Raw genomic sequence first — 14359 nt, 5'->3', positions numbered from 1 at the left:
GTGAAGCTGATCAAATGGATATAATAGCGTGAAGTCTGGATTGGAAACAGTTTTTTAAATTAATGTTGCATGTTTATTTTAATGTCCATCACTCTGTAACATATATTTCATTACCTGATATGGTTACTTGCTTTATTTGCCATTCATAACTCCTTAATTGGCTGAGAGCTTCACCACTAATGTACCCATGTAGATCATCTTCCTCCATACTGTAGAATATTCTTTGTATATTTTTTTTCCAGTTCAGTTTTTTTTAAACACATTTCTATGTTAAAAATAGATTGAGGAAGGTCTTTTCTTCATATAAGTGGTAATGGCCTCCATTCTGGCTTAGGCCTACTCAGGCAGCGAAGTCAATGGGTTGATCAAATAGCCAAACATGTACCACTGCAGAGTCATTGAGTCATAATACAAACATTGTACCAAAATAAGCCTGAAGATGTTATTCAACTTAACAGCATCACCATCACGCTGTCCACTTTACTCCTGTGAAAAATTGGCCAATGAATAGGCACTTCAGATAATTAGTTAGCAAACGAAATGCATCTTGCATGGTGGATCTGTGTTGCATGATCCACAAAATGGCGACATTGATTCCAGAGGTGGCTCACGCCCCTCATGAAGGTCCCATGCTCATTCTGATTCTGAGACAGCCTGTTCCAGTAGTAATCGCATGTGAAAAAACAAGTTAGCGATGCTTGGATGCCCAGATAACACTCCGGCTACGAGTAAAAAATACCCCACCATAAGAAATTAGCTATGTTTTATGTGCTGTCAATGTTGCAGTACTGTGGGTGCACTGAGGGTCACTGAAGTTATCCCAATGTATTTACATTATTGAGAAAGATTTGTATCAAAAGTATCAGTGATTCTGATAAGCCTAACGACTCTGCTAAATTCATATCTGCTGAACAGATACTGTATGGACTGAGAAATAGATGTCTTTTTACATGAACAAGTTCCAATCACATACTGAACAACGTACTTTTAATCATTCATTCCATGTCTATAGCCAAAACTAGAAATATTCTACAACATAGTGTAGCATAGTGCGGTTGTGTTTAAGAAGATGGTCACAGCTGTACTGGTGATAGTGTCACCATTAAGTATGGTTAAGACACAATTAGGATGCCAATGACACATAATGGTTTGGCAGTCAGTGGTGTAAAATCCAAAGTCAAACATCTCATATAGCTTGAGAATGGGGTATGGCTTATGAACCATCGCTGTATCAAATACCCCACTCCTAATTGAGATTACTGAGGTTTGACCATGGTTGCTGAAAAGCGGCCTCCACAACTTGCAAACGCTTCTTAAATTGTATGGGAATCTTTCTGTTTGCAATTGGATTAGCGTTTGTGCAACCATTTGTGTTTCACATATTTATTGAGACCTTTATGCTGTCTAAGAAAGTGATGGGAAAAAAAAGAGACAAGAGATAGTGATTGTGCTAGTTTGACAGACTAGATGGCATATTTTAATGACTATTGATAAACTATTATTGCAGATCACCAAGTGTTATGTTCAATGTTAAGCTGTGTGTTCACACTAACAAGTTGTTCCCACCTTTTTATACACTGTGTGTTGTTTTCTTCTCACTCATATGGTCATTTTTACAATAATGAAAATCACACTGGTTTTCACACATCGCCGAATGGTAATCAGGAGTCAGGTGGCTGAGCGGTTAGGGAATTGGGCTTGTAATCAGAAGGTTGCTGGTTCGATTCCTGGCTGTGCAAAATGACGTTGTGTCCTTGGGCAAGGCACTTCACCCTACTTGCCTCGGGGAGAATGTCCCTGTACTTACTGTAAGTTGCTCTGGATAAGAACGTTTGCTAAATGTAAATGACTAAATATGGTTCAGCACTCACCAAACTCTTTATGGTGAAGGTGTTTTCTCTATAATGACATGGGTAATAGTTGTGAAGAGTCTCTAACACACTCACACATAAAGTAGATGGTAGGATAGGAGTGGGTGGGGTGAGGAAGGCATATGGGGCATCAAATGATTCACTTTTCATGGGTTGGTCACCCAGATTGATTTACTGAAACCAATTGAGACAGCATGCAAAATTGAGACTGCTACTTTTATCTATGTTAAACAGAGTCCTTTCTCTTTGACATTTTCAAAGGCAAGCTTTTCTAACTGATTATACCAAAACTACCAAACAGTCTATCACATGCTAGGAAAATCAGATGAACTTATGTCAAAAGTAGGGGTCACAACTTTACTCTTGGGACACAACTTAAATGTGTTCTCTGTTTCTTTCAATTCAATACAATACATTAGATATATTTGCATTAAATTGTAGGTCATAGATTCCATCCAGGTGCAACTAAAGTTAGTTTAACTAGAACACTGAAAATAACAAATGGCTGCTGAAATGACTATAGTCTGTCAATTTTTGTCTCTGTATTAGTGATTTGCTGTCTTGTATTGTGAATTTCAATACATCAAGTAAGATCTACAGATCTATTTCCATGACTTGTATGAGTCGCAAAAATCACAAATAACAAAGCCTGCTAATAGCAGCAATGACCTTCAGATGGGTTTGTATTTTCAATAATTTCTTGTTGTGGAGATGACAGGTATGCCAAAAAATTACAAAATCAGCTCCTTAGGTTCTCTTTATAATGTCCACTTAATATGTTTTTCATAAACTACTATATAAGTAAGACATTGCTAAGTTTGTGGATTTATAGCAAACCATGTATTGACTGCTTATTGTTGTTCATTGCAAAACAATTTACGTGCTTTTGGAGACTGAATTAACGTGCCCAGAGTCCTCAGATCCCTGACCCTTCCACACTCATACGTTCTCTCCCTGTCTGAGAAAGGAAGAACAGAAGAAAAAAGACATGAAAGGAGCTGCAGTTTTAGCATGAGAGAATGACACTCCAGCTGGGTCACTAACTGGATGTTATTTACCGTCTCCATGACCTCAGCTGCTTATATCACACTCTTTCCAAAAGAAGAGGGGCTCTGAGGTGTTGCAATGGGTAATTAAATATTAATGCAATCAATACATCAGAGTAGTTGAACTTTAATTACAATTAATTTACCTTACCTTTACTCAACCAGGGAGGTTAGTTGTGAACACATTCTTATTTACAGTCTGCCAAGAGGAATTCAAATATTACATTCTTATAGTCCTACTGTATATTGCATACTTTTGTGAAGGTATATATTTTTTTTTATTCAATGAGTGTACACTGAAGCAACCTAAAAAAATGAAATCTCTTGAAAACTATAAAGCGCTCTGCATGCTGGAAAGAGGGAATGTGGAATGAAGATGAATAAAAAGAGAGAACCTCAGATTCTTCCCGTTTATTGCAACTCTTACTCATTATCCTGTTCAATCACAAGAGAGTGTAGTAGTATGTGTAGCAGTAACTCCCTATATATCAAAAAATACAATTTTCCATGCATAAAGTTCAGTGAACAGGTGCACAAAAGGAGAAAGACAGGAGGAGAATCCAATCAACCCACACAACAGGTATGACAGCAAAGGGGACGTACACACACACATTGTGTTTCTGTGAGTGAGAGTTCTACATCATAGTGTACATTGTACACTGACATTCCTTCCTCCTGCTCTAAGTGATAAATGGTGACAGGATGTCATTACAAACCACATTGATTTAACACCTCTAAACACTTCCAGCTGGGGAGCCCCTTGGCCAGACCATAATATGTCTTGTGGTTGGTTACCAATTCTCAGGGTTGGGACATTTTGTTTGTATGCACCTGTTCACTCTATTGTCAAAATGTTTTCTCTAAGTCTAAGTACACTGTAAGCACACAATACAATATCTACAGGTGTGTCCCATGTGGTCTTATAGTTAAACGCCTTTTTATTAAAAGGATACTTTCACACATTTGTTTGCATAGAAAGCAATGACACACAAAGCAAAGTTGCCCACGCTGATTTCGATTGATTACATTTTTATTGAGAGATAAATCAATGGTGTTGGAGTGAGATGTGACCATTGTTTTAAATCTCAATATTTAATATAGTCCTACTATATGTAAGAATTGCCTACTCAATCTGACTCAACTAGGTTTTTTTTTTTTTTATGTCTGTCGGTTCTCTGCACTCTCTGACCGACAACAGATAGTGCAGAGAAACCATTATCGTTTGTTTAGATTTTAACAGTAGTCTTGACTACCTTTTGGCTTACTAATAAATGTATGGAACTTGGGTTAGCGCAACAAAGGTTGTGCTAAACAACCTCTTGTCTAGGGTTGGTTATAATAAGCCATTTCGCGCCATAGACTACAAAGCGCCAGCGGAGACTGAACGTTTAAACTACGATAACAGCGTTACCATTGTTTGTGGATCTGACGTAGACCTTTACAATATGTGTATCGTGATTTCATTTCAAAAGCTTTAAGTGGAGTTTTAGGTTAGATCTATCCAGGTATTGGTCTGGCTCTGAAAGGCAAACATAGTTGCCACAGGTTAGTGACTGGGTTAGTGACTGGCTAGCCTAGTCAACGCTGGTCACTTTGACAGTTTACACGGGTTTACAGTGTGATATTATCGAAACAGTTAACGCATTACCTTTGCGTTACAACTTAGTAGCCTAACCGAGGTTAAAGACCCGGCAAGCAAATCCATCATCTATAAAAATGCACGAATAGGCATGAGTCTTGCTCATTTAGTCAAATTGGATAGTTTATGGCCAATTTGTAGGCCTATTGGGATTATGTGTTTGACATAATCATGAAATCAAACAAAACTAAACCCCGACTCACCCTATGCTGGAAAGTCTATTTCAGCTTTACGCATAGCCGGCACGGTGCATATGACTATAGGCCTGGATATATGAAATCATAATTTCTACTTCCACGATTTTAAGCCTTTTTTGTTCTTATTCCTAACCTTGCTGTGATAATTAGGACACCTTGTTATGTCTTAATTTGGCAAGTAAACGATAAAACAATCAAACATTTCCATTTCACCTGCTGCAAATAAGCAAAAGGTGTGGTTCATCTTCCTAATGATTTTCTTATAGGTGTTCTGGTTGCTCGTAACCAAGTATCACTCATAAATCCCTCGTGGGTAGCCTAATCTGCGTTTGGTTTGGGATGACTTTTTAATGATGTTTACAGTCAAATGTCATTAAGATAATATATCATGCCTGAATCTATGTTGTCGCTTGAAGATGGACTATTTATTGGATGATTATGATGTTAATCAGACTTGTTGATGCAATACTATATGATCCTTGACAACAGGGCTTGAACATGGCCATCATTCAGCCCAAGATAGCCTACTCATAAACAAATTATTATAGGCCTATGTGTATACATACATGCTTAAATGTGAGAACAAACTAAACCCTTCAAGGCTAAAGTGACCCAAATCAAATGCAAAATATGTAATATTTAGGCTTATCTCATGCAGTATGTAGAAGAATCACCAAAGGCTGTTTAATCAATCAAATGTTTTGTTGGTTTCGAAGCCGCGTGCGATGAATGGAAAGATGCATAAATATTTGTGCGTTTTCTGGATTGGCTGGAAAAAACTTGGCTAGTCTCCGGTCTTCCCTCATGAATAAAAGAAATGTTCGACAGCCTATCAGTGCGCACGACAGCTCCCCTCCTATACGCCCGTGCAAAGTTATCCACTTAAACTACTCCCAACGTCCAAGCAGAGTTTGCCATCAAAAACGACCAGACCTTTTAGGAAAACACTGCGCAGATTAAGTAACCTTTGCCCATTTGAGAGTGTAAGGGACATCCCCTTCCTCCATACGCACACACTGCACCTTGTTCGCAGCAGTCTTATTTTGTCCCCCCCCCCCCTCCCACCGTGCTCTTGAAACAAATGTGTTTAGCGTTTTGGGGGGTTAGTGGTCAGACGTGCATCCCTTCTGGATGTTCTTTTTTCTTTTTTCTTCGTTTGCACATTGGACTTCCTGTATATTTTCATCTTTATCATCAACGCGTCTGGATTTGATTTAGCAGATGAAATATTGGCCTTATTGTGCCTGTTATTTTTAACTGTAGAATGTCATCTTTGCCAGGAACAGTACCACGAATGATGCGACCGGCGCCTGGACAGAACTATCCCCGCACAGGATTCCCCTTGGAAGGTAAGTTTGCAACTTACAATATTTAGCGGAATATCATCAAACATAATTAAACAGAACATTTTACCATGTTGAAAGGTATGCCTATTTGTTGTCATTATAGGCAAGTAAATGTGAGTTTTTCTTCTTTTTATTATTTACTCCTGTCTGTCTATTGTTTAGAGAAACACAGATTTGTTTACATTATTGAAACTGGGGCTGCTGTTATATCGACGAATATTTGGGAGTTCGATTAGGCTATTGTAGTAGCCAATTGTGTCACTATAAATTACACTAATGCAGAACTATTCGCATTGTGCTGGTCGTCCATGGGAGAGTATCCCAAGCAAGGTTCGTGCTCAAGTACTGCCAATAAATCCCCCAAAACACGAAGGTTGCAAGTTAGCCAAGATCCGGGATTTATTGAAGTGTCCTGATGCTGGAAACGAAAGTAAAATACACAGCAAAACGAAGAATCAATGGATTACATCAATATTTGTACAGCATGACGGTGAATAATGAAGCCGGACGAGGCCACGCTCTTCAGAGCCTCTTCAGTGCCGGATGGGACACTCAAGTCTTATCTGACTAATGACAAATAGCCTAGAGCGGAACCCTTTTACGTTGTCTTGTACGATTCCTTTGTTGGTAATTCAGTACAGACTAGAGAGGACATTCAACCAGATTACATATTACTATCTGTCAAATTGTTAACAGTAGATTTATGATATCTAGGCCTATCCGTGATGGCGTTCAACAATTGCATGGGTAAGATATACTTTATTCTAATGATTGTTTAGGACACATTTGATGTGTGTATAGGCTAATATTTAACATGTCGGGCAAAATGAATTAGAACTAGGCTACTAACAGATCATCTACTAATAGGCCTATAATGTTGATTAAAAAACAACGCATAAAAGTAGGCCTACAGGTTCTTCGGAAAGGCTAGAATACATCCGGACAGTCAGCATTAAATTGACATTGATTTATTTTCACATCATTACTGTAACTCAGTACATAATCACTGTAAATCAGTACACATTCCTTTAAAGGTGTTAGGATTTAGGATATTTGATGTGTCAACGCATTGGCGTCAAAGTTTTCACTGTATATCTATTTTTTCTTTGCACAGTGTCAACTCCCCTGGGTCAAGGTCGAGTGAATCAACTCGGCGGAGTTTTCATCAATGGACGGCCACTGCCAAATCATATCCGTCACAAAATAGTGGAGATGGCCCACCACGGTATTCGACCATGTGTGATCTCTCGACAACTCCGAGTCTCTCACGGCTGCGTTTCCAAAATTCTTTGTCGGTATCAAGAAACGGGTTCAATCCGACCTGGAGCAATTGGTGGAAGCAAACCAAGAGTAAGTAGGCTAAAGGCTTTGCAAAATAATAAACGAGAGGGCATAATAATAATAGTAATAATAATAGACTCATAATAATCATAATAATAATGACAACAATAATAACGACAACAATAATAATAACTACATCAACAACAATAATAATAATAATAATAACAACTGTTATTCTATGGGCCTAATTATAATAGTTGCATTTTAGGCCGTGCATTATGGGCCACACAAAATCAAACTGCAGCTGTAGGCTTATTTGGGGCTATGGGCCTATATACTTTACTTTTTTCATGTATTTGACCTCTTCTTCTTTCTCTTTCTTCTTTCGTTTTGCTATTGTACTGCACGAATTAAATCCAACAGCAGGTAGCAACGCCTGATGTGGAGAAACGCATTGAGGAATACAAGCGAGAAAACCCCGGCATGTTTAGCTGGGAGATCCGAGACAAGCTGTTGAAAGACGGTGTGTGTGACAGAAGTACAGTTCCTTCAGGTGAGGCCTCATCTGGTAAGCAACCCTTTTACTGTCTTTATAGCATTTTGTTAGTCGTAAATTGCCTATCATTTGAATGCCTATTAGTGTTACAGTAGGCTATATGTTATTTAGTTGTTCGGTGCAGTTTTGTGTTAACAGCATTTGTTGGCTTAATTCATTTTCTAATTCATTTTCTTTCTCGTAGTGAGTTCAATAAGTCGTGTTCTCAGAGCTCGATTTGGGAAGAAAGACGACGAAGACGATTGCGATAAAAAGGATGAAGATGGAGAAAAGAAAACCAAACACAGCATCGATGGCATTCTTGGTGATAAAGGTAGCCTATTTCATATAGATAACGTGTTGTTGCTGTTGAGAAAGCATGCCCAATATTTCGGCTCCATGTCTGCCTATACGATTCGATCGACCTATACCTCTCCTAAAGAGTATCTTCTTCTAAATGCAATTAATTTAAATGGGACCAAATGTTATTACTATATATGGTCGTGATTTTGCTGTAAAACTCTTTGCCAATATAGACGATTACTACTACCTAGACCTGCTTAATTATTTATCATGAGCATTAACTAGGGGGAGGCTATTTAAAAGAGCATTCATTTGGACAACAGAGTCCTCTGCGACTGGTTAAACGGTCCCTTGAAACGTCAACTGACAAGGGACGCCGATGTGACAATCAATTACGATCAGCATGTTACTCCGCTTCCCGTCCTGCATGTGCTAAGCGAGGTATAAATGTATAGACCTATAATAGGTTTGGCCCAAGAAGCCTTACGAATCAAGATCAATTTAATGGATAAAGAACATTTAGCCTGCATAGTTTTATATTTATAACCACATTAAGACGTTAATTGTATAATTTATTGCACTTATTGAGAATATATATTCTTTTATCAAAATAAATGAAATTAAATCCAAATGATCAAAGGTTTTGTGGACTGGATGTTGTGTAAACCTTTGCACAAAAGCGTTTGTGAGAAAAGAAAATAAACTCTTGACGATGAACTTCAGTCCTCAAGACGTCCATTCTATTGACGAAGGGGTTCTGATATGCAAAGGCAAGCCCCTCAAAAACATGGCAGTGAAAAAAAAGAATGGCGATTTGGCCGTTTTTTCGCCCTCAAAAACCTGCAAAGAAAAGCACAAAGCCCAAAAAGGGAACTGAGGAAAAATGAATTATTCAATCCATCCTGCTGGTTGACAGTTTTGTAATATTAAAGAATAGTCTGTTGGAATAGATTATGCAATAGAATGTGTGCTGAAAGTACCAGCAGTGTCATGCCAAAAATTTCCATTTTAGAATCGAGTTATGCACCCTTTAACTGCATTTTTCTTCTATGTGGGTGGTTACTTTCAAAATGTTTCCCAACCACGTGTTTATTCTTTTTTGTTAGCAAGCTATTGTTTCATGAACTTAGCCTAATTGTTTATGTTTCCTGAGCAGGAACAAATTCCTATTTAGCCTCTCATAGACATACATCCTATAAAGGTCAATGGGTTGAACTGCAAGCATATAGGCGACTCTGCATGATACTTATATTCCAACAACCGTTTTGGCCACGGCCAGCTTGACCCACTTCATGGGCCTGTGGGATGTGGCACTTTGATTGTCATAAGGCTACTCTGCGCTCGATTTGAGTTATTGGCTGTGTTAGACTGTCTTGCAGTGTAATCTGACCATGCACCGACAAAGTGAGTTAAATACAGACCGGAAGTACAGTAATGTAGGCCCCATAGCAGAAAAAAGGCACGTTCCAGTTTCACCCTCAGTCATATTTCTATGTTTGGGCTTTTACAGTGACATGTTGAAACTAGAATATCAACTGTCCCCCTTTTTAATTCTTTAAAAGATCCGTCTCTTTGCATGTTTCATTCTATCATCCGGCTGGCATTTAATAATGTTAAGACTTATTACAGCTCGTAATGAAACCGGTGTCTGTTGAATGGGCGTCTGTGTTGGAGAGGGGTGTTATAGCTCGCAGGCATGGTAAGAAATGTATTTATCCCCTATCAGCCCTCACTCTTGGAGTTTGAAGCACAAACGTTATGTTGAAGGGGTTTAAAGCAGATTAAATTGAGCCTTTTATTTCTTTTCACTTTCATCTCTAAACGGCTCACTTCGCGGCTAGCCTCAGGCACAAATTCATGAGATTTTAGGTTTCTTTTTAGTTTTCGAGATTGTGTGTATATATACACACAATCTCAATATACATATATATATATATATATATATATATATATATATATATATATATATATATATATATATATATATATATATATATATATTTGATATTTGTTTTGGATTGCATTACTGCGACTATATGTGTCTGACATCCTAGAATCTGGAAAACTTTTAAGTAAATAATGGTTCATTGACTGCAAGCAAAGAGAATATGAGGGGGTGGTTTTAGTAGGCTAGTAGGCTGATAGGCCGGCTGCATTTCAAAAGAACCACTGTCATTCATTCCAATTTTAGTTTAATGCAAAATCTTTGGGTTTCCGAGGTTTTTTTATGTAGGCCAATATTGTCTCTGATTTAGTAGCAGAATGTTTCTGACTACGTGTTAAGATTCTGAGACAGTTATGACAGCAGGGAACAGCCTATTGATGCTATTCGGGCAGTAAAAAAGCTATACACAATCCTAATCTACGCGCAGTTTAAGTGAAAAAACTCCGCAGGCTATAGCCTATACAATCTATGTAAAATTATATCATCTGCATTCCAAACGTGAGTCGATTAGTAGCCTACCTAGGGCCTATATTTTATATAGGCTACGGTTTGCTCTCCATCATATGGGGGCGTGGCTACATTGTAATAAAGAACAATTGCGCTTTGATAAATCAACATAAAACCCATTTTATGGGTACCCATAAAACCCATATAGAAGGGGGCAGTCGACACCTAAACAAACGGGCAGATTACCTGTAGGTTTTCTAACAAGTCAACCGGATTTGTAACTGTTGTGAGTGGGATCAAATGAAATGATAAATGGAGATAGGAATATGTCAGTCAACCTCTTGACTTAGACACGGCCACGCTCTGTTGCTTTAAAATTCAAACGACATTTCACATGACAAGCGCTTCACACAATCCATCCAAAGTAGTCTACGTATGGGGATCACAAATTATGGCAGTAATTCTGGTCTTTCATGACTTACTAAATATTTTGAAACAAACCTGGAAAAGTTTAGAAACGCCATACAAATAACGACATTCATAATCAGTGCATATTGTGGCACCATGTTCCATTTCCGCAGAGAAAGCAAAAATATATTTAAGAGTCTAAAATAAGCTTCGTTGAAAGAAAAGGATCGACTGGATGAGTCGAGAGACCACTTCAAACAAATCCATCTGGAATGGTGTGAGAGAGATTTAGTCAAAGTATGAGGAAGTTATTTAGCTATTAATAACATTTTTCCTCAGGCATCGAGAGTGACTCCATCTGCACTTTCTCCCAGTTATTTGGCTGGGTTGAAATTGAGGGAGACCCAAATGTTGGGTAGAGATAACGCAATCATCACAGCCTTGGCCCTGCACTGTGCTTCAATGTATTAAACTCGGATTAACCTCCCCTTTCCCCCTTCGTTGCCTCTATTTGAATTTTGCTGGAATTTACGAGACAATATTTTTAAGGAACATCTACAAAACCAAAACAAGAGGCAATAAATATTTTACTCCCGATGGTTTGCCAAGCAGAACTAATATTGCATAATAGGCAACTTGTAACCTGAGTAGCCTAGACGTATGAGTAAGCTAATATGGCCGCTTTATAAATGAAAAGAATAGCAATAGCCTACACATTAACAGTAAAACGTGGCCTAAATATTGGTGGGTTATTAACATAGACCTATTTGCTATTGGGAATACTTGAACAGCCCTTAAAATGGCAATTTTATATAAGTTGAAATATAGACCTATGTTTGTGTGGATTTCGCACAAGCTGACTGGAAAAGATAATTATAAATCACTAATTCCACAGTCAGGTTTGGAAATAGCCTACTGATTTTAAGATTCAAATTATTTGAAAGTGTATCGGATAAGCTAAACCCTAAAATACGTATTAGCCTACATGAAATCCAGATAAAGCAAGTGACGTAATTCGTGGAACAAATCAAATTAGCCAAACCAGCAACAAATGACCATAATTCAGCATTCAAAAGGGTTTAATAGGTTACAGCTCTTTGATGTAATAAATAGTATAGGCTAGCCTGCATTTTGATCTTGTGAGCGATGAGCAGAGTAGCACAACGTTGAGAGCAGCCCCCCAAAAACATGGCAAAGTCACTCAGTTCACAAAGTTCAACGAGTTTTAAGGCAATTTAATAGGTGGGCATATTGAACAATGTATTCACATTTATATTGATCTTGCCATTCTTGCGTCTTTGGACACGCGTTTGTAAATATTCCAGACAGTCCTATTGGTTTTGTTTTTTTCTTAAAATTTTAAGGTAGGCTATATTGACAGATATAGCCTACCTAAAGCAGGGGTCTTCGCCTTGAACAGCACTATTTCAGAAGAGAACGCCCACCATTTACGCTAGGACATCATTCAGAAATATTTTTATTTTAAGATTTAGAGTCTTGGATGTCATCGGCAGATTTGGGAAATATAGTCATTGATGAGAAATTACGTAGGCTACAGTCAATTTATTAAGACATTGAGAAATAACTAAGCCTCTTCATCACGTCGAATATTAATACGCAATTAGATCCAAAAGCTCTGGTGACCCGCTAACCTGAGGTGGACCCTGTGGTTGTCATGAAAGGGATTTTGTGTTGTGTGTTACAAAATTTTAAAGAGAAGAGGGGAGAAAAAGTAGGTGAGGAAAAGTAGAAGCGGCTAGAGGAAATTGAGAGGCTTATAGTCTTTGATCCTTGGGTGCTTTTGCTTATCAGAAACATTCGTGGTGACATCGCCACAATGGGAATTCATCATATTACAGACTGCCAGTGCTGCTTTCAAGCTTGCCTGTCTATTAATTAAAGCATTTTTGCCATGTGGGACATGGCCTATCTTGGCGCACATGCTATAACCTCATACTTCTTGGATCTCTGGTGGGTTTTAAATGGACAATCTCCTTTTTTGATTGTTTGGAAAATTCAAAGGTCAGCTGTTAGGCATTAACTATTTCCTCAACATAAAGTCATGTATACCCTAATCCTTTCTAACAGCCTAACTTTAAAAAGAATGTACTCCAACCCCGACCCTAAACACAAATCTAATCATGGTATAGTATGGCTGTAGTATTTTTTATCTTTTTAGCTTTGACTCTAAGAAAACATATCTTAATCAACTTGAAATGCATTTCAGTTGTAAGTTACTTTTAAAGGCCATACGTTGATGGGGGGGAAATTTAAATGGGAAAACATCAAAAATAGCAAGGAAAACCTTTACCTACTCTAACAAAGTGCATCCTTACAATGTTCTATGGCACGTAGCCTACTTTTAGAAAAGTGTAGCCTTATTCATGGTTTTAAGATCTTACTCTTTGCCTGAATTTCAGAATATATCTGGATGTCCAAGGGACCCTCGATAAACACAACCACTCAACTTTTGAAGTGTAAATTAACAAGAGAGACTAGTTGCATTAAATTGTCAATTTTAGAACATGTAGGCGCTACCACCCCTTGTTGATTTAGCTTTTTCCGTGTCTTTTCGAGCAGCATCAATGGTGTCATTGAGAAAACAAATATATCTAAAGAAGAGCTGCTAAACTGGGAAGGGATTGTGAAGGGGAGAATAGCAGCCCACTTCTTTGCCATGGAGTGTTCAGTAGCCATTCCTTAATCCCGCTTTCATTTGGCCGACAAAATGCCAAGAATCTTGTCTGGTGGCCCAATGGGAGGCTGATCAGCTAACAATAGAGAAGCATTTCACAAAGACCAAATGGTAAAAAAGAAGTTCAGGGCAGTCAGAAGCCTTGGGTAACTATTAAGCTCCGTTTGCAAATGATAGCCAAGAGGACAATAGAAAACATATAAATTGTAAGGAATACAAATACGACTACACAAATTCATTGAAAATGTCACTCCATTACTGCTATTTGTTGAGTGCTTGGGGAGACGTAACAATAATTTTGGAAGTCTCCCATGATGATGATGATGTGTCAATATTTCAAATGTGTAGTGTCTAACTGTCCTTTTCAACTTGATTGTGTATTTTTTGAGTAATAAGGGCCATGATAAAATATGTTGCAGAGATTCAAATTAGTTACCATACATTATTTTACATTATCTTCACATAAAGGTAAAGGGCCTATAAGGGTTGATAACTCAATATTTCAAATACAGGAGTAGTTTCCGATTTTATTTGCCTGTCTGACGGGTTAACTTGATATTTTGCGCATGACTTGGTTTATTAGACACCACTGTGTATAGGGATTTGGCATGGGCTCCCGAGGTCTGGATGGCTTCAGTTAAATCCA

The 14359-nt window shown here is 38.0% G+C and overlaps 1 protein-coding gene across 4 annotated transcripts in view; it reads left to right on the top strand.

Annotated features, from left to right (window-relative positions):
- The first annotated feature begins 5653 nt into the window (after window positions 1-5653).
- Window positions 5654-14359, top strand: part of LOC146252263 (paired box protein Pax-7) — a 46727-nt gene continuing 38021 nt past the window's right edge. The window contains exons 1-6 of one of the 4 annotated variants that reach the window (XM_084679189.1): window positions 5654-5736; window positions 6034-6102; window positions 6814-6846; window positions 7214-7449; window positions 7804-7948; window positions 8121-8249. In XM_084679189.1, coding sequence (XP_084535315.1) covers window positions 6048-6102; window positions 6814-6846; window positions 7214-7449; window positions 7804-7948; window positions 8121-8249 — 598 coding nt within the window. In that variant the 5' untranslated portion in view covers window positions 5654-5736; window positions 6034-6047. Of the gene's footprint in view, window positions 5737-5783; window positions 6103-6813; window positions 6847-7213; window positions 7450-7803; window positions 7949-8120; window positions 8250-14359 lie in introns of those variants that run through there. The other 3 variants (XM_084679188.1, XM_084679191.1, XM_084679190.1) reach the window with 3 other exon arrangements.

This window comes from Hypomesus nipponensis, chromosome 18 (assembly GCF_054491055.1).
Source record: "Hypomesus nipponensis isolate SF chromosome 18, ASM5449105v1, whole genome shotgun sequence".
Lineage (NCBI taxonomy): Eukaryota > Metazoa > Chordata > Actinopteri > Osmeriformes > Osmeridae > Hypomesus > Hypomesus nipponensis.
The sequence above is the reverse complement of the archived record's forward strand: the minus strand, read 5'-3'. Positions and strand labels throughout refer to the sequence as shown.